Below are 27973 nucleotides of genomic sequence, written 5' to 3' on the forward strand. Positions count from 1 at the left end.
CGTCTTTGTAAGGCTCATCACGTGATATTACTTATGTTTCTATAGTCAAATGTTCATCAATTCTACCGATAAACATATTCAGATTTATAGGTTATATTCTACTGGTATAGTCAGGTTACGTTCACGAGTGAGCGGAGACAATCCAATAACCTCGAGCACTTTTAGGTCGAAGGCCGGTTTGAGACGGGAGGTGATTCTCATCCGATTCTAAAGCTAAAGTGTCAAATGCTCCTTTACAACGTGTTGAGATCAAACGCCAGCGTGAACAAGCAGCGGAGTAGTTTTTTTTTTGTTTTTATAGAAAATTTTATTCAACATACATTTTCCAGCAAAAAGGCAATATACAGGAATAGTTGTCGTACACTGCTGCTACACTGAGGATTTTAAACTGGAAAAGATCAAATTAAGGTGTGATTCTGCAGGTTCTCTTTGTACTGCACTTTTTAACAAGACAAAACCAATGCAGTTAGTTTTGAAAAGAAAATTCAAATGTAACAGAAAAAAATCGTCAATGGTACATCAGGAACGCAAAAAAAGAAAAACCCTACACACAAGAAATATGAACACCTGGCTCCTTCTGTACCCAACAACAAAGGCGTGTTTCTCTTTAATTTTACACGTTCATATTTTTAAATATACAATTCTTAAATGTTGTCTTTACAGAGCCAGCTATGCACTATTAGGGGAGCATTCTGTCTGTGGTTTAAAAGAACAAAACAAAAAGAAAAAAAATGGATTCATGGGGATTAAAGTGTTTCTTACAATGCTGGCTTTTGTCTCCAAACCGGTGGGGCTCAAAGTGTCTGCAGCTCTCTAGCAAGCACAGCGCAGTGACCGCTGCGACCACCAGGGGGCGACAGTGCCTGCCCCCCCCCCCCCAGAGACAAGTTGACCAAGCTCAAATGCGCTGTGTTTAGAGCAGGAATGACTAAGACTTTAAACACCGCTGAAGAAAAACAAAAAACAATAAAGCCAAGGGGGGAAATGTGTGTGTGTGTGTGTCTGTGTGTTCTTTAAAATCGCTGAGCAACTCAAAACCAAACAAAATGTACAGTGTCAGTCCTGAGAAACCTCCGACATGAAGTGCCTACGTGCAGATGAAATACAGACAAATATCCTTATTTTTCCCCCTTTTATTTTTAAACAGATGCTGTGGATTGTTATTTTATTATACAAGATCTGCAGAAAGACAAAAAAAGATGAATTCATTTTTCCTCCAATCAAACTAAGTGGAACAAAACTGCGCGTTAACTCGGAAATACTTGCTTCGTTGCACTAAAAGGATGGGAGCAAAAAAATATATATAAAGAACCACATCGGGATAAACTAGTGAGCCTCAGGACAGACCAAGTTCGCAGCTGCAAAAAAAAAAAAAAAAAAAAGCCCCCCCCCCCTTCTGTCAGTTCGTCCTCGCAGACGTCACACACTCCTCCAAACAACTCCATTTAAAAACAAGCCCCAAAAATCAGAAAAAGCTGGTGTGTGGAAGGAGTAGGAAACAAAAAGTAAATCTAGAAGTTTATTTGTATAAACTTCTATTTATTCTGCACCCATATTCCCTTCTGCTTATTTTATATTAAAATCCAATTTCACTTTCAGTCGGCCAAAAAAACAAAAACAAAAAAACAAAAAAGCCTGAAAACCCCCCGAAAACCCCCAATAACCGTACAGCCTCAAACACGGAGGGAGACGATTAAAAAAAAGACGCGACTAACTCAACAGTGAGCAGGTGGTTGGTGCAGTTTATTTCGTGTTTGAAGGATAATCCGTCAGCGGCAGCGAGATCCGAGTCGCTGAGGACGGAGTGCCGGTGTACAGCTGTAGGTGTTAGAAGTGATGAACACACACACACATACGCACACACGCAGTCTCACACCGTTTGTTACAGTCTGTGGTTATGGTGTGTTAAGAGAAGGTGGGGAACAGAAAGGCGGAGCAGGAGGAGGACGTAGAGGGCGGGCGGGCTGCTTTTAGTTGTGGATCTTGATTGCTTTCTCCAGGTAGGTGTAGCGACCTCTCTTTGGAGCCTTGTTGAAATGATCCAACCCTAGCCAGGGCCGCGGGTGGGACATGTTACCTGGAGAGAGAGATGCATCAGGTGGTCATTTAAGGGCTCGATCTCTACGATACGGAGAAGATTTAAACGACTTTACAGTGAAACTACTTCAAAGTCAATTAGGGTTTGTATAAAATATGCTACAAAGACTTTGCAGTAACTTTTGTCACTGCTTGATTTTCTAGTTGGACCTGTATCCCTCCCGGTATTTTTGGAGGTATCGGCGCACGTTACATCAGCACACCGTAGATGCCAGTAACCATGGATACGATAACCCAGACATCCCCGGTACCTCCTGTGAGCAGCAGCAGTAAATACCTGGCTGTGGTTCAAAGTCCTTCAGGTTGACCTCGTACTCGTCCTCTGTGATGTACTGATGCCGCCCCATCATCACGATCGCAAACTTGAACTGAGAACAAACACAAAGCGCACGTCAAATATTCAGTGTGACAAATGAAACAAACCTACAAATCTGTGCAGAAAAACGGAACTTTCGCAACATGAGGCTACGCAGCGTTTTACCTTCTCAAATTCTTTCTCCTGAATGTCCAGCATGGTCTGAATCCTCCTCATCACCTCCCGAAATGACTCGCCCTGTGGGGGGGGGGGGTCGGGGGTGTTAACCAAGGAGACAATCAGCGTGATGTGGAGTTTCTGAGTGACTCGTCGTGATGAGAAGACTAGAAACACACACCTGTCTGATCTTGAGCAAGAAGGGGATCCCGAAGGTGCCGAAGACTTCCTTGTGGAAGTGAGCAACGGGGATCAGCATTTCACTGTCCTTGTCCAGGTCCACCTGGTCCAAAGGAATCTCCTGCGGTGGTGGGGGGGGGTTAGTGTGGGTTAGTCACTAGCTTTAGAGCAGAGACGAAAGACTCCCAGCGTTTGATTGAAGGAGCAGCGCCACTGATTCTGTTGTCAGTGCAGACAGACGCCACCGGGCCGAGTAGTTTAACACGCAATCACACGCCAATTCATTCCGGTTCTGTTCAGCTTCACGATCTTTATCAGTCTTATAGAGAATTAGATTCTGCAAAAGAAAATTGCAGGCAAGTGTTCAAAACCCGAATGCCGTGAATGTAAACAGACGACATTCAGTACAACCATAGTTGTGCATCAGACTTCCAGCCAGAAGAGTCTCTAACATGCATCCTTCGCACATTCTCCACATTCTTGGAGACAAACGTAAGGAAGCGCAGCAAAAGAAAATGTGTCAAAGTGTCACGCTAAGTGGAGGAGAGACCGGAGGAGGAAGCAGACACCTCACATACCTCTATTCTGAAGGTGCGGCTGGCAGCCGGAGATAAACATTCTAGCAGCTCCTCCTCCTGGTGAACCCCGATGATTTTATAGCTTACTATCTCTAACAGCCTGCAGGGGGAGAGAGGGGGGGGCATCAAAAGGATTAACACAGAGAGAAAGATTTCTCAAAGCACAAACGTCACATTGAACAGAAGATACAAAAAGCACAGAGTCTTTGCAACAGCGACCTCACGGCTCCTGTGTGCTCCTGCTGGGTGTGAAGGAGCTCAAAGGCGGCTCCTGCCGGGCCGTGGAGGCCAACAGGAATTACACTATTTTTAAAAAGATCTAAATATCTGCCCCTAATACTGAGGCTGCGTAGTTTTCTCCACCTGAAGACGATTTGTGAGCGTTACGGAGCAGCAGAGCCGTTTCCTCTGTGGGTGAATTACCAGCTTTAGTTTGTTTAATGTTCCCTTTTATAACGTTCCTGCTCATTAGGCAAATGTCCTCAGGGTGGGAGACACAATAGCTGCTTCACAATAACAGCCTCGACATGACGCACGCACACACACACACACACACACACACACACACACACACACACACACACACACACCACACACATACCTGAGCTTGTCGGAGCCTTTTTCAGAGAGCTCGACTGCCTTTTTACATTCTTCCAAAAGGTCCCGCACACAGCCGTGCTTGTCAGGGTAGAGGGTGATCTCCTGCAGCCAAAGATTGAATATGTGAGGTGACGTGCTGGTCAGGGGGAGACGGTGCGCGTGTGTGTGTGTGTGCGCGCGCGTTGTGTTACCTCCTCTCTGAACTGGCTGTTGAGCCATATGGACTTAAAGCTCCTCCTGTTCTCAAAGTCAGTTATCTTCATCTTTAACTGTGGACACATCAAGGAGGGAGAGAAACGGTCAGAAAGCGTCGCGTTTTCAGGAATGAGAAACCAGAGAAACGGAACAACCCGCCCAGCGACCAGAGGCCCCTGCAGCCCCGCCCCTACCTGCTGATAGTAGAGTTTCTTGGGCTGCCGAGGTTTGAAGAACTGCAGCAGGTCTCGCAGCGTGCCCTCGTAGTTGTGTCTGAGAGGATTCCCTGGACCGTCCCTGTACCTGGCCACCACACCACCAGGCAGGGGGGGAGGACGACCAAGGGGAGTGAAGAAGAATGACAGGAGAAGAGAAACCGAGGGTGGAAGAAAGAAGATGATGAGGGGGGAGGAGAAAAAAGGGGGAGAAGACAGAAACAGAAGGGGAAGACGAAAAAAATTCAGCGAGATGCAGAATAGAGGAAGGATGGAGGGGGAGAGAGGCAGAGTGGGAGGAGTTAGAGGAAAACAACAAAGAAAGGTGGGGGGGGGACAGGTTACGCAATATTTCTACTGACAACTGCAAGTCATCAAATCAAAGAGGCAAACATGACACAAGCGACAACACAGGAAATAAACGTACAGCTTCCTGTTTGTAGTCGAGCAGAATTTGGGATATGCGCGTAAATGTGTATCGTGTTGATGATTAGCACACTGAAACCACTCCTTACTTTCCAGTTATTAAATATGTGATGTTCCATGACCCTAAAAACAGCACAGGCTCCTCATGCCTCATCGTTTTTAATGTACTGCACGATTAGCAAGTTTTATATTCCAATGTAAAAGTGTGGATGAGACAAGCCTCCTACCCCTGTGACTTGAAGAACTGCAGCAGCATCGGATCCGTGTTCAACCTCTGCGCTACGGTCTTGGCCACCTGACGAGCAAACGAGCGGCACAAACATTAAGAGTCGATCCTGGAGGGCCGACCGAGTGCACCTAAAATACCAAAAGGAGCAGCTACAAAAAGCTGTTGCCGTTACAGATACCAGACGTGACGCATTAAGCTTCTAAAGCCCTCAGAGAAGCCACTGCCTCATTGCGTTTCAGGGCACGAGAGCATCTCCTCCCCAAACATGGCTGATGTTGCGTATGAAATAGAAGGTACCTGAAAGTAGTTCATGCGGTTGGACAGAGTGACCACGAAGCCCGGGTCGTTGTGGATGGTCTTGTCACAGAAGATGACGTCCACTCGGTGGTAGAGATCCCGGAAATACTCCTTGGCTGTAGGCAGCTCGCTGCTGTCGTTCTCTGGGTCGTCCCTTTGGGAAAACGGGTCCATTAAGGTACAGAATGTGCGGTGAGACGGCAGAGTACATGATGGGAGGGAAGAGCAGCTCCACACAGATGCGACGGGTTGGAAGAGAGGAGTTAAGAAAACGGCAGGAAACCAGAGGCGGATCCAGACAAACAGATTACTCCAACAACATTTCTGAGAAAGCAGAGTCTCTTGTGGTAACGTCTCTCCCACCTCGCTGCCCGCTCTGTTCCATCAGAAGAACCAACGAGCCGACAGACGTGTTCAAATCCTAAATACGCGGATGTAAACGAGCCCTCACCGCGCAGCCTAAATGCAACACAGAGAAACTTATCGGCCGTACTTCTGGAACACAATGATGTCACCGTCCATGAGCTCGTCCAGGGCCTTGTCCAGGGAGACGTCGTAGTCCTGTATCCGCTCCGTTAGATTGGGCTTCACTTCCTGTAACACACAAGGCATTGTGGGAATTGTGGTACGAGAATTTCATTGAGGGTGTGCAGGTAACGACAGGAGAGCAGGTGCTCGGGGGACCTGCAGCGTATGCTCACCTCATAGAGGATAAGGCTAGTTTCCTGCTGAAACCCTGCTCTCTCACACATGACTGGTAGAAGGTCTCCTGGTTACAGGGAGAAAGGAGCAGCAGAAACACCATTTAATGTCTAACGTTCTGAATGAGTTAAGATTAAAACAGACTTGGCAGTTGCCGCCACTTACTTATTTTGCAGGATATAGGTGTGTAGATATGTCCACAATAATTTAAGCTTCTGGTTTTGGGGTCATACATCTTCAAGAACAACATGACATCATCTAAAAAGAAAGGGACAAAACCATTGATGCTAGATAAGTGTACAAGACCTCGCTGTAATGACGACAAACAGTTACAAAAAGCTACTCCGCATTGAGCCCATCGTTAAGAGCAACAACCCGGGATCATAACTTCTATTTCAAGGGGGAGAATGTCTGTTCCAATGTGAAGGCGAGGAGGATCGACGTGTGGGACTCACGGTCTTTGTCGAACTTGGGTAATGTGGCCCCACTGGCCGCCATCTCTGGATCCACCGTCTCCAGGAATATTGTCCAGGGGTTCTCATTGTCGCTCAAGTCGATCATCTGAAACGCAAACGCAACAATAATCAAAAACAAATAGGAGAGTACACCAAACACACTGAATCAGTGCAGAGGCCTTAGGGTTCCTTCTGCAACTTAAATGAAATGAAATGATAACTAAACCCGTGGTGGATCGGCGCGTACGATGCGGTGAGAGCGTCTCGCCGGTGAAACCGCAGACAAAAACACCCAAAATGTCCACCGATCAAAATACCAGGACGGGTCCAACTCACTAACACTCACCGACTTGCTGCAGTCAGCCTCGTAGTCCAGCATGGCAGGCCGCTTGGTTCCGTTGCTCCGGGCCTGCATGGGCCACAGCCTCATCTGGTCCTGTGGGAAACCCTGCAGCCAATGAACAGCAGAGGTTAATTTCCCTTTAAGCATATGACGAGAGACCAGGGTGAAAAGAAGTCACGTGAACGATTTGGATCCTACAAACATTGACCGGACAAACGGTGCACGTGAGATAAATACGGTTAAAAACGACATCGGTTGCTCCGGGACCCACCATGGTCTGAGAGAGCGTCTGGACAAACTCCTGCAGCGTGGAGCTCTTCAGGACCTTGAAGACTGTGTACTTCACCTTCTCCTCGTCATACATGTCGTTGCCCTGATGACCACAGAACTGGTCCTCTGTTACGATCTGTGCACACGGGGAAGAAGACAGGAGGAGAAATACCTTAGTGACAGAGTACATCTGGGCTCCAAAACGGATCTCTCGGAATCCCTCTGACGGCATTTGTTACTTTTTCAGTGGAATGTCCGTTTCTCGGTCACCATGTATTACTCAAACGAGACGGTAGAAGTCAGTTAGTGACTTCTCGTATTGCTTCTGCAGAGAAAAGTAATAATGATGTAAGTTGCCTTTTGTCCTGACCTCATACGTGGCTAAGTTATATAAAAGGCAGAGCGGCTGACATCTTTGAACGGGATCAACTTCTCTAATCTTTTAACAAGCAGTGCCCTCATTCTCACCTGCTGCTCTGGGTGGACTCTGCTTCACAGAAAGGTGCAGTTGGACCTTACAGGTATGTTGCAATTGGGGCTGTGCGGTGTGGCCAAAAATCCATATCACAGTATTTAGACCAGATTCTGAAAAATTTCACTTCAGCATTTAATTTAATGGTAAGACTATCAATGTTGTGCTAATGCAGATCCATCCACCATGTATTTTCTTGTTTAAAGCGGTTTCAACTGCAGCGTTATCTTTTCAGAAAACTACATCTGGTTGGATAAACACTGCATATGTCAGCACAGTCATATCTATGACGACGCATGATGCACATAGTTGCGTCTTAATTCTAACTCTGCACTCTTGCCGACCCCTCGTAATGAGCAGCAGATCACGGCCTGTTTAACTGCCCTGCAACAACGGGAGGAACGTATTCAGATGTGCATCCAACTGTGAAGCTTAAACAAAGCCCACATGGCAGATGTCTGCTCTCAACACTTAGATAGCAAAGTGTGCAAAACTTCACAGCACCTCAGAACGCTTCAATCGGACGTCCTAGTTTCCTACCTGGACTTGCATGTAGAGGTGAGCCTCTTGACGCTCCTTCCTCTTCTGTGCCTCCACCCTTTTCTCCTCCTGCAGACGCTCCACCAGCTGCTGGGGGATGTCCACGTCAGTCATTGGCAGGAGCACCTCGCCTGGGACACGAGGACACATGAGTGTGTATCATTGAGAGCAGTAATATTTGTGCTATTTAAGGCATTAGGCAGGGAGCGAAGGCTATAGACAGGTATTTCTTTAAATTAAGAAAGTATAATAAAAGAAAATAATATTTCACCGGATACGCTTGTATTAACGCTTTCGGTAACATTATCCTACATTCTCATCCAAAAACCGGTATCGTGTTGAACGCTCCTCATTAAATCGGCACGGCTTAGTTCTTAGCGCTGCACTTAAGGACAGATCAGCGGCGGCAAATGAGGACAGTATTTTGAGATAATGGAAAGATCGGTTTAACATCAGCCAGACCGGCCAAAGGAGAGCAGGAGGTCACTCACTGAGCTTGGACTCGCGGATGTAGACCAACATGTACGCGTTGGTGCAGTGGCGCACAGAGAGGTCGTCGTCGTGTCCACCGTAGTTGTGCTCTATGGCCTCCTCCTTGGTGCACCGCGACACCACGTCATCGTCGAACTTGCACCACTGGAAGGAGCAGCCACGGGCGGGAGGAAAGAGAAAACGCTTTGTGTTGAGCTTTCAATCAAGCCCAATACCAACACCTGATGACACCACACTTTGAATTATTAGTGCAGAAACCCCACTGAATCTTTTGGTGTACGGTGAATAAAATGAATTGTCCTCACTATTGGTTCCTTGACGCTCACTTTGCCGTCTCCTTTCGGGTTGAGATAGACGACGTAGTGACCACCGTGGTTGTCCCCGCTGTGCACGAGCACGGCGTGCAGGATGTAGTTGGCCGGGTCCTTGGAGTCCGTCTTCTGTAGGAACTCATCTAGGGGCAACTGATCCGGGAACTCAAACCTGCACAGCGGAGAAGCAGAGACCAGCGATTGAGCCATTAACATTCCGAACAATACATTTATGCAACAAAGCAAGAGTTCGACTGCACATCGACAGCTTGTGGACGCGCGTGTGTGTGTGTGTGTGTGTGTGTACGGATACAGAGCCCTCAGAGGATGACTCAGAGCTTCAGGGAGAAAATGAGCCATATTGGACACCTGCGTTAGTGTTCTGAAAGTGTCACATTCTCCCTGTGGATTATTAAAACACCATTAGCTCCAGTAAAGCTTCACACAGAATGAGACGGCCTGAAGGAAACACTCTCCGTGACTCACTTTCTCACTTGTTTTAGCGCGGGAGGTCAGGACAGGCTGTTCAGAGAGCACCGGCTCGAGTGTCTCTTCAGGAAATAGACTTCTCCTTTAACATACTTGACCTATTAAGACTGGACCATCCGCAGTCTGTCCAACCACCGACGCATTGTGTGACAAGGATCCGAGTCAAGAGAAGCGTGTTTGTCAATAGATATTTAGGAATAAACATAATGGTGTTTTTGAGTTACCGGTCATTGATCTTGATGTTTTGGTCGGTCTGTGGGTCGTACATGAACCTCATCAGCTGCAGGTGGAGGATTGGCGGGAAGGTGAGGAACTTCACTCCCTTCTCAGCTTCCTGTAATACAACAAATGTGTCAGGCAACTTGTCAGTTTTCATTCATTCTCCTTTTTAAAAAATTGGCTTAAATACCAATGACACATTGAACTAAATGTAACTAAAATGCATTTGACCCCGTCTCTGTTGAGCCTTACCTGCAGGCCGTGCTCTCCTGCGTCGTATTTGTTGTCGCCATCCAACTGTTCAGTTGCAACATAATCTTTGAATGACTCGAAGACTGCGAATAAGCAGAAAAGAGATTCCATAACTGTCACTAAACAGGTCTTGAACAGACAGACTGTTAGCAAAGGAAATAAAACATCTATTCAACAAATGAGGAAATGTCAGGGTGAAAAGCCAGTTTCAACTAATTTATTACATTTCAGTGAAAAAGAATGAGAAAACGAAGTGGTGCTAATGTTGTAACTCACTGTTCTTCTTTCCTTTGATGCTAAGCTGGATGTCATAGTAGTCCTCTATCCGCTCGGACCGGTAGTCCACGTGCTTACACTGTATATATGACTAGAGAGAAACGCACAGGTCAGAATACGATACAAATGGAAAGTAAAATTATGCATTTCTAAAAAGGGAACACGTTTTGCCTATTTGCCTATTTGTAAACCGATCCAGTCCCAGCCCATGGCCAGACTACTTCAAATCAACTAAACTTACACCAATGTTTACACAATGCACACTTCGGTCTTTACTGTGTACTCAGACAAATAAGCAGCAGCACTCGCACTTTATTAAATCTAATTTACGGTTCATTTAACAACTACATAGAATGTGGCTGAAACCATGACGACCAGCAGTGGGACAAGAAGAGCTGGATAAAGTAAACCTACCACCATCTTTCCTCTGAAGAGTTTAGGGATAGTTCCTTCAACACAAGTGCCTTTCATTTTGTTCTCCACATTGTCCAGGAGCTGAAAACACAGACATATTTAATATTCCGCCTGCATACACACCCGCATTGTTTGAGCGAGTATGAGACAACTCACCACTCTGCATAGCTCCTGTACATCATGTTGCATGAAGCTATCTAGTGTTTCCCATCTTCAGAGGAAATAGAGAACACAATAAAGTAGTTAGATAAAATACTCACAGATCAGGAAATGGGTAAAGCTGGTAATCATTTAAAAGTTTACAAAAACATCTAATCACCTGGATGTTTGAAGTATTTCTATGTCAACAAGAATATACGGCTACATTACAGCATCAACGTGTGAAACGTTAAGATACAACAGGTGAGTTTTCTACATTAGAAAGTCTGAACTACCCGAAGGACTTGGTGAGCTTCTTGGTGCCGACGGGCTTGTCGCTGTGCTGCAGCTCGTAGAAAACCCTCTGCAGGGCCAGAGGAACGCTCTTGGACGAGTCATCTCCCTCGGTGGGCATCATGTACACCGCCTGGGAAGCAGAGATTCACACCTCGATTGGTTTTAGACAACAAGCCCATGTGGAAGTAGACATTTTGCATTGATGAAATGTTATTTTCATGACAAGTTTAAATTCACTTTTAGAGCTCCTACTGAACCCCCCGAAGCAACAGCAGAGGCAGGTGGTCTATTAAAGGGCAGAACTGCAGAATGCAACCATTTGTTACAAAGCGCTCCTAATGATGTATAATATACATCATGTGAAACACCAGGAGTGTGTGTGTGTGTGTGTGTGTACCGTCCAAACAACACCGGGGCACAACTTGCTGTGGCAGTAATCTCAGCGCAAACTCAAAAAGCAACTGCATTTTATTCATTTGTGTTTGTGTGTGTGCACATTAAAGTTGACACAATGGCCGACACAAGCGTATCACAAAACAACCATTGTTGTGGGTTTGAATACTTGTTGCGTTTCGCCTCCAGACAGACAAAGCGAGTGAGAGCACGCATTTATACAGTCGATGGAATACTGATTTGTGGAGCAAGAACACCACGATTTATGAGGCGAGACGTCGTCTTATTGGTGGCTGCTGATTTGATCAGTCTGGTCTCGGTCCGCTCAGCTGGCAGAATGGGGGCAGATCGGCCTTCACAGGTGAGCCCAGCCAATGTCAGTTTGAATTAAAAAAGGAATCACAGTAGGATGAGCGTGTATTGTGGGACCGTCCTTTGAGAAGCCCAGTAGACTCTTAACTAAACCACTTTATTATTTGTTTACACTTTTAAAAAAAAAATCCCATTTCAGTAAGGTGACGTTTATGTCTCGACTTTACCTTTAAATAAAACCGCATATTGTTATTTCTATACACTGCTAATTATCAGAGCAATTAGGGAATAACAATAAGGGAAGATGTGAATATTTGAATTATTTTGAACTAGTGCTCCTGTACATTTCAGTAGGGAGTCCTGGAGGGAAATTCCAAACATGTAGCCTGGCCACAAATATTAAAAAGGCAAAAAAAAGATCTAAACACACACACTGAACTAATGCTTCAGAGAACATTCAATAAACATCAAAATTCCCACTCGACCAGCACGCAAGATGCACATGGTACCACACAGATGAAAGCGTACCCGTCGTAGCTGGTTGGTGAAGAACAGCGTCTGTAGCAGGCTGTTCATATAGCAGGTAGCTCCCTGGTTCTTTAGTCCAACATAGCCGGTGTGTTTCTTTGAATCCCATCTGGTTACAGGGAGAAGATGTTATCGTTATGACTCCTAGACAAGAAAGTGAAATCTGGGACCATTGTGGAAAACCCAACCAAGAGAGAACTAGAAGGTACGTACGCCACTCCGTGCGGGGCGTCCGCCTGGACATAGACCTCAAATGTGACCTTGTCATCGTCGACGAAGCCCCTCTCCGGGTCGGTCACATCCTGGAACACAAACAGTTCATGTCAATAGATGGAAGTACACCACTGTTCTTAATTTAGTGAATAAGAAGTCCAAATAGACTGTTTGCACAAACAAATGTACATTGTGTTTCTGTCAGTGTCACCGCCGTGCATCTTCTCTATCAGCCGCTCTCTCTCTTAAAAGAGCAAATATATATTTTTCTTTTCTGTACTTACACTCCAGGACATGAAGTTGGAGAATCCCCAATCATTCTCTTTATGAAAAAAAAGATGACTAATCCTGCGGCTGAAGGACTTCTCGTCGTCTTTGTAGTTGATGATCTTGAGCATGGCCTGCGCGTGGCACGACCATGACCTGAAACAACAGCACCCACAACTCCTTTAGCTACTTTACATTTTGAGAGAGAACATTACAACATAAGCAATTTTCAGCGCAAGTATCCCATAAATTATGTTACAGATCTGGATCCAGTTGTAGATTTAAGTCAACAATTTAACACACAATTTATGAAAACAGGTCATCAGTATTGATGTTGGAAATGAATACAATTGGCAAAATTTAGATATGTCTGCACTGACTGAACACCAGTTTTGTAAAAGAGAGTTGCCTTAGAAAATGGCATTAATAACAAAGGAAATAGTTATTTTGGTATCTCAACTATTGAGTATCGAGACGATTTTTGTTGGTTGTGGTGAAAAACGATGCCCGAAAGTGTACCAAAAGGTTTCTACTTTGTGCCTGTGTGTCTCTGCAACGCGCCCCGAATCCCTCGTCCCACCAAGACACCTACGTGGAGTCTGACTCTGCGTTGCACTGCAGGAAGAAGCCCACGCTCTTTTGGTGTGGCCGGTCGGGATAGAAGCGCGGCATCACCATTATCTTCCATGGCAGGTTGCGGACAAAGCAGGACGGGCTGAGCACAGACTCACTCAGGCGGCTGAAGCGCTCCACTACGAAGCGGAAAGTCGCCTCTGACCGCCAACTGGTGTCTGTGGAAAGACGCCGTGTGGCGGGGGGAAAAGGGTGGGCAGGTCAGACAGCAAACAGACTTCCTCCAGCCTCAAAGAACAGGTGCTTCTGGTAAACGGATACAAGTTAATCCAAGACCAACGACCTCGGTGTCAATAAGCTGACCAGTAATAAATCGGACCAGGTAGAACCTGGATCCTTTAAAAAGGCTTTGAAACAAGGTTAAGTGTGGACACCTCCGAGGAAGACGGTTTAAAACTGGGTCGGAGTTCTTGTTTGGTATTTATTCTTTTACTTCGATGTGCCACAAGTCATTAACTCTGAACTACAGCCGAGTGAGAGCGTAACCAAACTAAGCCCAGAGGCTTCTTTGTTCTAAAGTCAAGTCATTTGACTCCAAGAGCATTTCGTCTAGTAGACAACCAAAAGTGCTTGTGTTTTGTTATCATGTTTGTCAGTGTAACTGCACATCGTCCTCACCATCCTCCATGTCCTCCTCTGTGTTGTGGTGTCCATCTGCCACTGCCACGTTACCATTGATCACTGGGTTGGCCGGGATTCTTGGAGGGTCGTCTGTGTCCCCAGCTGTGACAGAAACACCATAATAAGACACTATGCTTCGAGCAGAGACGGCGGGCTAGAGACCTTCCTTCAATTGAAGGAGAGCTTGCTTTGCCAAACAAGTGACTTCAACAGGTCAGAAAGAAAACGTAGGCTGATCATTACATCTACCAGGATCACACCTTTTTAGTGTGTTAACTACTGTCTTCAACTTCATCTCCAAACACACAAAGACAGAGATCCCCCCCCCCATGGCCCTTTCATACATTTCACTGGGGAAACTGAGCTGAGACAGCAATACACGTTGTATTTCACAGTCTGTGAGTCAGAGAGAGAGAACGTTTGTGTGTCTGTGTGACAAAGAGCATGCGACATACAGTAGGCCGGGTAATTATGGACACAATGCAGGATTAGGCTGCAAGTCACCGCTCAACCAAAAACCCACGCGCACCGAGGACAACAATCATCCCTTCTGAATAATAATTCGCCTCTACGGTCTCGCCTATCAAAACACATTGATGACAGAAGAGCTTGGGGTAGACTCCAAGGACTGATTGAAATCCAATGCAACCGAAGCCAGACTGAACCGCAACAGCATTGATGTGAGAACTCCAGGCAAAGGCCTTCAAAATGTTCTCAATTTGCTGCTTACATTGTATTTCACGTGTATCTGTGAACCTTGTTTCCTCTGAGCTGACAGGTGCAATGTGGGAGTTGTGTGTGTGTGTGTGTTTCGGTCTCTGGGTAACGTTACTGGCCCGAGTCCTCATGGAGACTGACCTCGTTTCCTCAAGTGGATTACACAGCAATAATTGGGTCTGTCAGTCAACTCCATGACAACCGTTTTTCTGCCAACTGTGTCGGTCTATCCTGAAACCTTAGAAAATGACTTTCTAATGTATCAGTACCAGCAATTCAGGTGAAATATGATATGGTTACTTGCATATGCATCATCTGTGTTGATCACACCTGGCTTCGTAATTGAATAATTTGTTTAAATGATGACATGTGCACCTAAGCATGTTTATGCATGAGTACATGTATGTATATGGATTGCAATGCTGACAAATGCAGCGTCTTGAAGCCCAAATTTCACCTTCAGTACAATCTGTATATCTTATTAGCTTATCTGCACATGGCGCGGACGGAAAGGGTTCTAACAATTTAATTATTTTACAAATATTTCCCAGTGTCTCAGGAATTGAAAAGCTGCCATGATCACACTACAACAGCTCCCATATTTCCTAATTTTTGAAAGTCCACATGGTTAGGATTGAAAACAGCAAATAACAGTCTCAAGACCAATTTTCTCTGATGAGACAACTGTACATTGGGTAAAAAAATAAAATAAAAAAACAACTGCAGATGTGCGTTTAACCTTCAGCAACAAGGTTATGACACAGAATCTGATCCCACTACAGAACAGATGACGGTCGATGCAGTAATAAGTTACGAAAATATCTCCATGACAATCTCGTCATTCCATTTCTCCCATTAGATTTTTTAGGAACGCTAAATAGAGAAACTGTATGTAATGTAATGTTTGTTTTCTAAAAATTGCTTACACGTTACGAGAGCCATGACAAGCATCAAAGCGGTCAGCCCCGGCCTGGCATCCTAGTTAGATTGCTGAGGAGAAACATAAATGACCGAGATGGATTAACCCCACTGCAACTGTATCAAGGCTTTATATAAGCAGGAAGAAAGCAAATAAGAGTTTATTGTGTCAAATTGTTTTCACTGTCTGTAAGCCTACAGTGCACTGGGAGAGAATCCAACAAAGGTGAACCAGCGACTATGGCTGAGGAAGTCTGGCCTGTGCACCTGCTGCTAGCAGGCAAATAATAAAATGAATCATACAGAGTAAGCCCGGTGCCGTTTGTACTTGCTTATATATGTTATTTACGTTTTGTACGATAGATATACATTGCATGCAAGCAAATAACAAGCAACCATGTGGGTGCGATGGGATAATAAAAATCGCTGGGGCCAAATGACGCAGTGATGCTGAAGGCGCCCCCGAGCCTCTGCCATGTACATAGTTGACTTTCATTTAATAAAAAAACTTCCGAAAATGGCGTTTAGTGAGGTGTCCTGCGTGTGAAACTCTCATCAAGCGCTAGCATGGATGGCCCGGCTACAAAGCTGACTAACAATAACAGAGATCATTAAAAATGGCGAGCTCCATGCCGTTTGGTCGTCCATACAATGAAGCAGCAAATCCCCGCGCTGCCTCCGTGCGGGCCTGGCTTACTGCAGCGGCGACTATTGTTAACCAGCCCTTTCACGCGTTTAAATTAAAACGCCGTCAAACTGAAAATTAACAACTCGACATAAACATAATTTGCATTTAGTCTGCCGAATTGCCATCGGCTCTGCTGGCATAGCTTAGCGTGTTGTCCCACAGTCAATTCAGCAAATCACGATTAACGCATCTGCGTTAGTGCTAGCTACCTTAGCTAGCTGCGTTAGTGCTAGCTAGCTAGCTAGCAAACACCAGTCATTTATTCATCTGCAGGCAGTTATTAGCTAACATTAGCTTGAATTACCCGAATCGGCTCTAGCTATCGGAAAGGTGAAAAAGCACCCAGTGTGTGTGGTTTGAATCAATACGCAGCCTTGTTTAACAGGTGGAAAAACTCGACTGCGTGGGGCAAATATTCCAGGCCTAACATTTGAAAAACATCTAGATCGAACGTTGCAAAATACACGCCACCATTTTGGAACGCCACACACCCCCTCCGTTAGTGTTAGCGGATCAGCTAACTAGCATGCTAGCCAGCGAATGAACGCAACGAGTTGGGCCTTGAAGCTAACGGACTAGCTTAAAATTAGCGGTCTCACTAGCAATGCACATTGCGTTCACTCAGCTTATTCCACACATTACAGTTATACAAATTCCCGGCACTAACAGCAACCAAAAGGTATTTACATACTTATTGTGCAATCAAATCCACCGTCGTCACAGTTTCGGGGCCAAACGGACAGTTTACCTTGGAACGTCATTTATCAACCGATATCGTTACCGTTTCTTTTCAGGCCCACCGTTGACGTACGATCCATCAGACACGATGCTAACAGTCGCTTTTCAAACGGCCGACTTAACGCGACGTGCCAAACGGTAATTAAGGGTCTAAATTTACACGACAACAATTTAAGTATCGTTATGTTTACGTTGTTCACATCGCAGCTAACTTTGACGGGGGACGCGGGTGCCGATAACTGTCAAAAATCAACCCAAAGCGCACTGAGGAGTCAAAGCAGCTCCATTGACTCCCTTTGCGGCGGTTCCACGTTAATTGCAGACTAACAATGTTGACAAACACGCGACGTCAGTTTATCAACAACCGGTGCGCGTGGAGTTTAACGGATGCATTTGCGCCGACTTTGGGCAAACTGCACCCGGGGACATGTTACACCAAAACCTCCGCGGACACAAACGGGTTTACTTAGAAATACAGCGCTCGAGACGAACGGGTGATTTGTGTGGCTAATACCCGACATTGTGGGTGAACGGCACATTTCGGTGATTTCGGGGAAATGTTAAAATTGTGCGAATGCGGAGATAAATATCAGCCATGTTCGCTTATAACGCAGAATGAGGTCAGATACACACAAGTATGCTGCAAAGGACGCACGATCAGCAAAAAAAGAAGAAGCCACCGGCTATCCTAGCTAGCTGCGGGGCCTTCGTGTTTACCGAAAAGTGGAGCTCAGCTTGCACAAATTAAACCCAACGGATTCCTCCCGCGGTTGTAAAATGGTGAAAAATGTGTGTTAACGTCTTCGGTTCCCGGGCCCACCACTCACCTTCCATCTCCATGTCCTCCGGTTCGCTGAGCTGCTGCTCGCCGGCTTTCTGTTGCTGCGTGTGGTGGTGGTGGTGGTTCATGTTGGCAGCCGCTGCTGCTGCTGCTGTTGTTGTGGTGGTGGTGGTGCGGTGCTCCGCGCTCTCTCTGTTACCCTCGGCCTTGTCCAGGTTCGGCTCGGCGGGGAACCGGGTTCCGGACTGCTGGCGAGGCGCGGTGGGATGCGGAGGTGGGGGGGGCAGGTCGAGGCTCGGCGGCCGGGCCTGCTCTGTCGCGACCTCGGCCTTGTCCGCTGTCAGCGCCGGGGAGTGAGGAGGGGAGGTCGGCGGGGGAGCGGGTAGAGAAACGCGGACGTATTTGCTCGCTATTCGCCCAATCTCGGCGCCTTTGGTGGGTGCGAGTCGCTGGTTTGACGGTGGGATGGATGGACCGGGGTGCGGGGGGGGGGGAGGGTGCTGGAGGGAGGGGGGGGGGGGGGGCTCAGAACAGGGAGGCCCACTTAAAATTAGCTAATCAATCCGGCTTTTACCCCGGGAAACGCGGGGCAGCGAGACAACGCAACGACCCGACGTGCCCCTCGAGGAACAAACAACGTTACCCCGTCTGCGGTTAGCGTGACGCTACCTGACACTAGGTAGCCAACTGGTGATGCCGATACAACAATGAAAACAATTGTTCATTCGCTATAGACACACATTCAACAACTTTGTCTGCGATATCCCCAGTCCGTGTGCTCCTCCGATTGTCCCTCGTCTGGGGAAGTGCGGAGGGAGAAGCTATCCATTCAAACCCGTTTCCCAACGCGGAGCAGCGCTAATGTTGATTCGGAAGTTGGCGGAGAAGAGAGTTGCAACGCGCTACACGAACCCTCCTCCCTCACACACACACACACACACACACACACACACACGCACCACACGCACACAAAAACCCGCCCCTAAACGCAATGCACGACAAAACGCGGGCGCCTCGTCGCGTTTCTCGCTTAACCTCCCCGTTGGTCGTGAGGAACGTGCCCGGTCACACGACGTTTGGCCCGAGCGGCGTGGCTGGCTCTCGAACCCCGCGCTCCTCCCGTGCGGCTCGTGGTGTGTGGAGGTAAATTCTCAAAATGGCGGTCGCGCTCTTCTCCGAAATGTCACATCCGCATGGAGATCTAAACACTGGCCCATCCCCGGCCGGGTTCACGTCCACGTAAACCGATCGGGATCAGGCGTGTGCGTAGGGCACCACGGGGGGAGAAGAGGGGAGTGCGGGGATAAGTACCAACAACAATCATCAAATGAATGGAAATTATAGGGATGACAGGGCTTTGCATACGTGCGGGCTGCAGGACTGGACTGAGCTATACAAATATTTCACTTTTTACTGAGCGGTGCAGAACAGCCGCAGTTATGCCTGCAGATTAACATGTTTCCTGCAAAGCACGATCAAGAGTTGTGTGGGTGAAACCAACAATGTACCTGCAGCATATTAAACCAAATAAAACATGAATAGAAAAAAAACAGCCGGATTTTTACTCCAATGCAATGTTTTACATTGTGCTGCAGAATTGCTGTAGGCTACTTTCCACTCTTAAAAACTGCACCTGAATGTGTTCGCACATTGCTGCATTTTTTAGCATCTATTTTATTTATTTACCCTAATGGGCTTGGTTTACCCAAATGGTTGGTATCCATTTAGAGCCTCTTTTGCTTCTAATACTGTATTAGGACGTTTGAACGCTAGCATGTAAAGTTTGTTTGTGTCTTTTTTGGTAATTTAGGTTAAACAAAATAATAAATGTAACTTTTCTAAAGTAAAATATGAGATATTTTATGTCCCGTTCATTGCTTTTTACATTGATTTTATGTATATATATATAGATATATATCTATATATATATCTATATATATATATATATATATATATATATATATATATCCGCCAACTAACGTAACGTTAGCTAGGCTAATTCTATATATATATATATATATATGACCAGGTAAATAAGTCCAAAATAAATCAGACGGAATTAATGTTAAAAATATATTGTTTTATATGAATAGCCTACACACGTAAAAAAACAAATCAAACTGCAGCAATACAGGCTATTATGCAAATGCATAATACCATAGAGGAACCAAAACTTACATAATTGGGTATTGCCCCTGTTTGGGACAAGCCGACGTCCAATAAAGATTTTCCCTTAATGCGGTGTTCACGCGTTAACACTAGTCTGCAATCTGCGGTACCGACACCAGACCTTGGTGGTAATAGTCAAGCCTTCAGATGTGAGTAAATGGCACCATTCAGTGGATACAAGTAAAACTACTAGCAGGACTCGGTCTTAACTACTGTCGCAGTTGGGTATTTTAAAAATCACTAACTCACTCGTGCGTATTTAAGTTTACTTTATATTTCGCTAAGCATTCTTTACTGAACAATTGTTTGCTGTTTTTTTACCACCGATTTAAAAACTCTGATTTCATGGGTGAGTTATCACGAGATAATTATATATACACTTATACACGTGTTTATGTGTTCCCCGGCAGTAGCTGTTTTTTTCTCTTGAAATAATAATTTGCATGATTAATTGAGTAGATTAGTCCGTTTACAGAAAGTTATAATAAAGACGATATACTTCAATACAAGTATTATGTTATATTATGTTACATTACATATTTGTTGTACTACAGTATATTACATTTTATTATCACAACAGGGCAATATTCGCGACAAAACTCGTACTCTCGCGCAAGCTTGAGTAGCGAGGAATTTTCACTGTGGTTCTTTTGTGTCATTGCTGTGACGTACATATATGAGAGCCAATAGAATTCGGAGTTGAGCACTTTAGCAGAACCCTCGGTTCTAATGTCCCCAATCATAGTTGACATTTGGCCAAGTGGGCGGGATGTAGCGCATGACAGGTTAGTCTGCCTCGTATATATATTTCGACGTCGGCTGCTAGGAAAAATAGTTAGCTAAGCTTATCTTCACAGCCGGTGGTGGGAACAGGGTCCAACGCCACACTGTAATGCGAAATATTAAAAAAAGCAAACACTATTCATGGATTTATTCACATAATTATTCATACAGTGTCCACATAGTCACATATTAAAATATTAAAAGCGCCTTTACTCGAGGTTCGTTGCATTAAATGGAGGAGAAGAAGGAAGACGGAGACTCGGAGATACAGGAACACGGACCCGAGCACTGGTTCTCAAAATGGGAGCGGCAGTGTTTGGCCGAAGCGGAGCAAAGGGAGCCGAGCGAGGAGGAGGCCGACAACGATCAGGATAAACTGTGGCATCTCTTCCAGAACTCCGCCACTGCTGTGGCACAATTATACAAAGGTCCAAAGCTGAGCTTTCTTTCCTTGTTTTTTTTTTTGCTCGTTCGTCTGACCATAACGTTACTTACGTCGCCGGTAACGTTATGCCTTTTACTTGCCGGTTAGCAGCCCGGCTACTTCCCGAGCATAAACTAACGTTAGCGTCACTATCGGTAGAATGCTAACTAACGTTAGCTCATTAGCAAACCCGCTGGCCATTACTGTGTAACGTTTACAGCTGATTTTGCAATGCTATGTTTAGCTTTGTTAGCCAGTGAGTGGAAAAAAATAGTTTATTAACTCGCACCCGTTGTTACACACAGTGTTCGATTGTGAAAGAACCATATCCGCGGCCGGCGACATAACTAAAGTAGCGTAAGTTATCAGCGATCTCTCCGTCAATAAGATGGGTGTTGACACCCAAGTTCTACAGCGTCGCGTAGCTAACGTAACGTTAGCCAGGCTAGTTACAAAATGGCGACGGTAACAACAATCGTAGCTACGCGACATTCCCAGATGACAGTCTCCCGTACACTGCCGTGTTTCACGCGGGACGCGACGCGACGTATGAACCCCGGCCAACGACGCGGACTCGTCCCGCTTAAACGCCCGCGCCGCCGCCCGGCGAGCAGTTTGTTCAGCGCGGCCAGCGTTATAATCACAAAATGGCGAGGACCGTGTCGGTTCGCCGTGGAAATAATGGTTATGTGCACAACACGCTGCGGCCGCGGTGCCCTCGGAACCTCGCGCGTCCCGCGCTCAGCCAGAGCTCCGCTCGCGCGGCTCGTTCCGCGTTTGACGCGGCGTTGCAACTTTCCTGCTGAGGGGGGCAGATAAGTTGGCGTGTCGGTGGTTTTCGTGCCGCGCTGGCTGGCGAGTTATTTTCGTGCCGAACCTCGTCCCCCTGCGTTTTGTAGATGCAAGACAAAATGGCGAATGGAACGGGTTCCGTTTAATTGCCACGCAGCTGTGCGCGGCAGATGTGGATTGTTGTCCTTTTTTTGTTTTGTTTTTCCTCCCACTGTTGATCACAACGAGGGCCAAATGTAACAGGAGCAGAAACCAAACAATGTCTCGCTTTCCTCCCCTCCTCCACCCCCCCCCCACACAGACAGGGCATGCCATCAGCAGGGACTGTCGTTGTGGGTGCCATTTCAGAACTCTGCCACAGCAGTGACCAACCTCTACAAAGGTACCCGACCGCATCCCTCTTCTCTGCACCCTTGGGCCCCCCCCGAGCGGTTTGCGTCGATCTGTGGAGGACAGCTGGGGCCGCCGCCGGCTCTCACTGTGCTTCGATGGTGTTATCAATAGGCAAACAGAAGTAGCTCTTATTGATGCCCACTCCATATTTATCAGTCCGTCACAGGGCTGGCTGGGTTTGTATGGCAGCGAAATACATTTCCACTGTGCGGGTTAAGAAGGAACTAGACCAAACAGAAGAATAGTCTATAACAATGTCTGGAATTCACCAGTGTGTTTTGTTGCAGTAAGAATGAGATTGTACTGGACTTGACCTCTATTATTTCTGTGTACCTTCCAAAAAAAGGTTCAAGCAAACCTACAGTACTAAAGATCTATACATTATAACCATTTATACTTTATAGGATTTATCTTCATTGTCCCTGTTAAACATATCGTGCATATCTGTGAGCCTTTAGACTCCATGATAATGATTTAGCGTTTTTCATGATGTCTTTCACCTTCACAGAGAGCGCGGAGGCCCATCAGAGAAGCTTTGATCGGGGAATCCAGATAGGCCACCAACGCCGTAATAAGGTGGGTCTTGTTCTCTTTTACCTTTTTGGGCAGCTCACTTCCATTCTCCATCTACTGTTTGTTGGGTATTCAGGAAAGAGCTGATCGCCTTTTATTAGGTTTACACAACAGGGATGCTAAAGGTAAAAGAAACTCACTGGGCTTGTTGGAGGGAATCAAACTGTGTAACTGATGGATGCATAACACCTTTATTGGATTGCAGGACATGTTGGCCTGGGTAAAAAAGCGCCGGAGAACCATCCGAAGGGAGGATCTTATCAGCTTTCTGTGCGGCAAAGCGCCACCACACAGGAGTAGCAGGGCCAACCCCCGACTGGCCATGGTGGCTCCCAGCCGGGCGAATTCTCCAGCCGAGACCGGCTCATCCGTGGAAACAGACCTGCAGCCTTTTAGGGAGGCCATAGCACTGCATGGTGGGTGAAGTGCACGCCCGCCACACACCCTATACGACTGTGTTACAGGCTGATACCAAGTAAAGAGAGGTACTTGGTCACCGTGTGTTTGAGGGAGCGTGCTGGTCTTTCAGTCATCGTCCTCGGCCACATGTGGCTCAGAGATGAGGGTCAGCCTTGGTTTTGGCCGGTGATGAAAGAGGGCCTCGCCCTCATGGCCCCGAGTGTGTTTGTGAGAGGGAACGCGTCACTTCATCAAAGGCAAAGTAGTTGGTCGCCGACCCTGGACTGTAAGCAGCTAATGTTTCTGCTCGATAGTCAGTTTCCTGACATTATGAATACGTTGATACATGCCCCCCCCCCCTAAAGAAACACTATTTCTTTGTCAGTAGGTTTCATCGCATCTCCTTTCTCAGTTATCTGATGCCATTTGACATCAACCACTTCCGTCTGGGGGAGTTTGGTCCGACAGTCGTTTTGATATACGGACGGATCAGGATTCACACTCCTGGCTTCACAGATTCTTTTAATCAAACTTAGTATTCCCATCAAAACGTGTAGCTGCTGTTGTGTATTTTCACTATCTCACCATTGTGAAAGGCTTTTAGAAATGAAAAGCTGCATCATGAATTCAAAACAAGATAACCTGGACCATTTATACAATATTTTCATTGTTTTCCTGAATGGTATTGTGTATTTGTGTTATTGGGTTTGACACAGAGTCCGTGTGATTGTAATGAGGCTTGAACTTGACTCCTGTTATCTTTTAATGTCCAAAAAGTAGAGTCCTTTATGTCTTAGGTTAAAGATTAAACCGTGAGAAACTTGTTGTTGAGAGAAACCCAGACGGACACTTGAAGTGATGAATCTTTTGAGTAGTGAAGTCATTTGGCAACATGTGACCGTCGCTCTACATTAGCTAAAGATTCAGCTTCATATTTCATGTAACATAAGCGTAGGAGATTTCAGGTATATGACTCCCACCTACTCGTCTCTCTGTGCGTGTCCTCATTCCTAAATCCTCACTTAAAGGAAGCATGTTGCTATCATTCATCCAGGAAGTGAGTTCACCGGTGCTTTTAAATATACAGAACCTGTTCAAATGACAAAATCCTACAAATAACACCATCTTATTCGATGGTTTACTCATGAATAAAATCAGAGGTCGGTTAATTGGATTAGTCTTTTTCCTAATCGTGTGACCTCAAAAGCTGCTATTGACCTCTAGTGCAGATATGATTTGATGCATTAGTGATGTGTCACTGTTGGTCCACTCAAAAGACTCCATTGATGGATGTGCGGCCTTCGATCCCGCCATCAGTCCGTGAAACTGCTACTAGACTCTCTTTTACTTCAGTTATTCATTTCAACCTGTGTGATCAAGTCTGCTTCTGTCATAATTCTTCAACTGGCGCCTCAATGTCTGTCTTGTGCTCTTTTCGGTCCCCCTCCCCCACAGGTTTGAGTGGCGCCATGGCGAGCATCAGTGTGCGCTCCGGTGCTCCGGGGTCTCCCACGCACGTGAGCGGGAGCACCAGCAACGGAGGCGCCGCCGGCGTGGGCGGCTCCTCTGGCTCGGCGCCGGTGTGCCGCAGCAGGCGGAACGGGCTCCAAGACGTCGACCTGAACACTTTCATCTCGGAAGAGATGGCACTGCATCTGGACTCTACAGGCTCCGCCTCTGCCGGAGGGGGAGGGGCCAGGAAACGAAACTCCACCCAGTGTAGTGACGTCATCACAGACTCTCCTACACACAAACGCAACAGGATGATCTGATCCGCTGCCTGCCTGCGTGTGTGGAGGGGTGGGAGGGGGCATGTGGGGGGTTTGGGGGGGGGGGAGACGCCTTTTAAAAGCCACGGCGAGGTGAGAATGGGACGGATGGGCTCATGTGGGACGGACGCGGACATTCGGATGTCTGGCGGTGCAACAGAAGCCGGGCTGAAAAGAGAACTGGGACTGACGATCTCAGTGTGGTGATTTCCAATGTTGAACGTGTTCTATTCCTTGTCTCCTTTCTCCTCACTACTACTAATCACTGATGTGCAATCAGAACTCCTAACCTGTGTGTGTGTGTGTGTGTTTGAGAGAGACAGACCACCCCCCCCCCACACCCCCAACCCCCGCCCCCCCAAGACAGGAGACAAGGGAGGAAGTCCCCGGCTCTGACCCCTCCCTCGGCCCCGCCCACCCTCACCCACCACCTTAATAAGGAAGTGAGGGCCATGATCAAAAGTCTCACTCAGTGAACCGAGATGCACGCCAAATGTTCTCGTCGGAGACTCCACCCACCTGGTGTTTATGTTTCTCCTCCTCCATCGTCATCGCCGCTCTCGGGGTCGACGGCGGCGAAGCGAACAATGCCCATTCGGAGCACATCCGTGACCCCGTCGGGCCCTTTGTCTGCCGCTCGTAGCCGGTTCCACTTCTGTGGCCCGAGGTCACGAGACTCTCTGCTTAATTTAGTTCTTCAACCACAAGTGTTGCGACTCTGTTTGTTGCCTCTGTTTGCATCAGTAGCCAACTGGATGTTTGCATTACTTTCCACCATGTTTCTGTTGTCTGAGGATAATGGAACTGGGAATAGATTTTCTTTGTGTGTACAGCTTGTCAGACAGCCCTTCTTCTGACTGCCCCCCCCATCACCCACAATGCCCTAACCCCCAGTCTTATTGAGAAAGCAGCTGCTGTTTTTTTTGTTATGTGCCCTTGTGATTTATTCTGATGAGTTGCAATTTTTGCACTTACCTTTCACCTCTATCTCATGCAAACAAATCGGCTCTTCCGTCGTGCCCAGTTGCAGCCTTCGCGTCCCGCCCAGACACCACTTGCAGGTTGCTTCTTGGAGCGTTAAGCCCTCGCCTCCGCTTCCAAAAGCGCTTCAGAAGGGGCGGGGTCGCCGCTGAGCGTTTCTGCGTGCGAGCTCCACTCGCGTGCCAAGAATCCAAACCGTCCCCCGTCAAATGATTTAATGCATCTGAAGATGCTTTCGATCAACAAAGCATTTATCACACGGCTGTTTACAACAGTAGCGTTTCCCAGCAGGCCCACTGAGCCGTGCACACGAGGCGCTGGAGTTCCTCCGGCTGCTCTTTGAGGGTCGCGCGCATCAATACGACCTGCGTGGCTTTGGTTCACCTGCCGCAGGTTGATGCAACCCGGGGCTTGCTTCATTCTGGAGATGGTTGTTGCCTTCCATCCTCCTGTAACAGAGGAGGAGACGCTGATATCACACACGTCTGAAATTGAGGGTACGTTCATCTGTTTGCGAAGTCGTATAAAGTGGGATTGCACAAATTTCTGGGACTTAAAGAAAAATCGCTGGTGTTGAATCTAGTTTGTGGCTGTAAAACTCATTGTTGGAACATGCTTTCTCTTAGCACCAGAAGCTAACAAAGTGATTAGGAAACCTTTTTGATTTGTCTAGTTATCGAAAACGTACTAAATATTTCCAGGATACGCTGCCATGTTGGAGGTACAGGAAGTTATCGGAGCGTAAACCTCCAGCTGTACCTGTAGATATCAATGGATTCCTCCTTTTGGTTGGCGTCTTCACGTCCTTTCATGACCTGGAAAGTGGGTTTTCTTTAGTTGTATAAAGCATGCCAGTTTTTAACTTCTGTTACATTTTGGTCACAGATTTCATTCTTGCGCAAGAAGTTGTCTTTTATATTCACCAGTGAACGAGGAGACGTTCAGTTGCTCCTGTCAAAGCGAAGAGTTTCGGAGTTTGTTCTCGCATACACGTGAAACCACTGAGTTCGACTGATGCAAATGTAACCTTTTATATTGGAAAAGTGCGATTTGAGTTGCTTCCAGCGATCGTGTTGATGACTAGCAAAGGTCTAGCGACTAATGTAACATAGGAAGGATCCACGTTTCTTCAGTAGGAACATTGCCCCCCCCCTCAAAAAAAAAGTGACACTTTTGAGTCCACCAGACCGTTTTAGACTCTGGGACTCTGCACAGTGCTCATTGGACTACAACCGGATGCTGGGGGGGGGGACCCGGACCCGACGGCTCGTCCACATGCTCTTCATCTGTCCAGGCACTTAAACTGCTGCCGCGTGTCCAACACGCCGCAGCGTCACCGGCAGCGTCACCGGCAGCGTCATCGGCGGGAACCAAACGGCGACATTCAGACTATCGGAGGATCTCTTTCCAAAGAGTTGACTGAGCAGGACCGTCCCTCTGACCCCCGCTGTTCAATCTGCTCCGCTGACCCCCTCCCCCATTGATTAGCCTGTTTATAATGGAGTTTTTTTTTTTCTCCCTCCCCCCCGGCCTTCATCCACGTTGTTTCAAAAGGCTGACTCATGCCACGTGTCTCTGGAGCAACACTATCATCAACAGTTTCTTGATACTTATTTGTTTAAAAAAATAATAAATGGCTAATCTATATACTTAACATTTAATTGTTGGTATGATATATGTGGTTCACATTGTAAAATAAATAAAACCATTGAGTTGAAATTGAGACAAACCGTTTCATTTTTAAATGTGGTAGGTTTGTGTAACTGTTTTGCCAAGAATAATTTGTACAGTGTTCGTTTTGTCCAAAGAAGGAAGATGTTTACACGACATGTCAAACTGTTTAATTGTAAAAAGGGGTTTAATGTATTTGAGTTTTAACATGAAAGTAATGTTTATAATTAACTTTGCAGAGATAATGGAAT

At 46.5% G+C, this 27973-nt stretch overlaps 2 protein-coding genes across 9 annotated transcripts; one reads left to right on the forward strand and one right to left on the reverse strand.

Moving 5' to 3' along the window:
- Window positions 1-281: 281 nt before the first annotated feature.
- On the reverse strand, window positions 282-19030 carry usp7 (ubiquitin specific peptidase 7 (herpes virus-associated)). 8 transcript variants are annotated; one of them, XM_040190381.2, is made up of 32 exons: window positions 16941-17318; window positions 15570-15633; window positions 13924-14028; window positions 13265-13463; window positions 12690-12828; window positions 12406-12494; window positions 12193-12301; window positions 10959-11089; window positions 10681-10735; window positions 10525-10605; window positions 10111-10201; window positions 9835-9917; window positions 9588-9697; window positions 8869-9046; window positions 8563-8707; window positions 8072-8202; window positions 7061-7195; window positions 6793-6894; window positions 6447-6552; window positions 6157-6249; window positions 5991-6058; window positions 5783-5883; window positions 5290-5443; window positions 4991-5058; window positions 4317-4425; window positions 4119-4196; window positions 3929-4029; window positions 3328-3427; window positions 2751-2870; window positions 2579-2650; window positions 2375-2465; window positions 282-2077 (listed from the first exon to the last, which is right to left on the reverse strand). In XM_040190381.2, the coding sequence occupies exons 2-32, from the start codon at window positions 15592-15594 to the stop codon at window positions 1971-1973; spliced, it is 3276 nt and encodes a 1091-aa protein (XP_040046315.1). In that variant the 5' UTR covers window positions 15595-15633; window positions 16941-17318; the 3' UTR covers window positions 282-1970. The 8 variants fall into 8 exon arrangements, with proteins under 8 accessions (XP_040046315.1, XP_077940222.1, XP_077940223.1 ...); XM_078084096.1 differs by having other exon boundaries at window positions 4317-4419; window positions 16941-17317; XM_078084097.1 differs by lacking the exon at window positions 16941-17318 and adding an exon at window positions 16554-16753 and having other exon boundaries at window positions 4317-4419.
- A 1685-nt stretch (window positions 19031-20715) lies between these two features.
- On the forward strand, window positions 20716-27774 carry hapstr1a (HUWE1 associated protein modifying stress responses a). Its single transcript, XM_040190382.2, has 5 exons — window positions 20716-21148; window positions 22238-22318; window positions 22838-22905; window positions 23108-23318; window positions 24757-27774. The coding sequence occupies exons 1-5, from the start codon at window positions 20953-20955 to the stop codon at window positions 25071-25073; spliced, it is 873 nt and encodes a 290-aa protein (XP_040046316.2). The 5' UTR covers window positions 20716-20952; the 3' UTR covers window positions 25074-27774.
- The last annotated feature ends 199 nt before the right edge of the window (window positions 27775-27973 follow it).

The sequence above is a fragment of the Gasterosteus aculeatus genome, chromosome 11, assembly GCF_964276395.1.
Source record: "Gasterosteus aculeatus chromosome 11, fGasAcu3.hap1.1, whole genome shotgun sequence".
Classification (NCBI taxonomy): Eukaryota; Metazoa; Chordata; class Actinopteri; order Perciformes; family Gasterosteidae; genus Gasterosteus; species Gasterosteus aculeatus.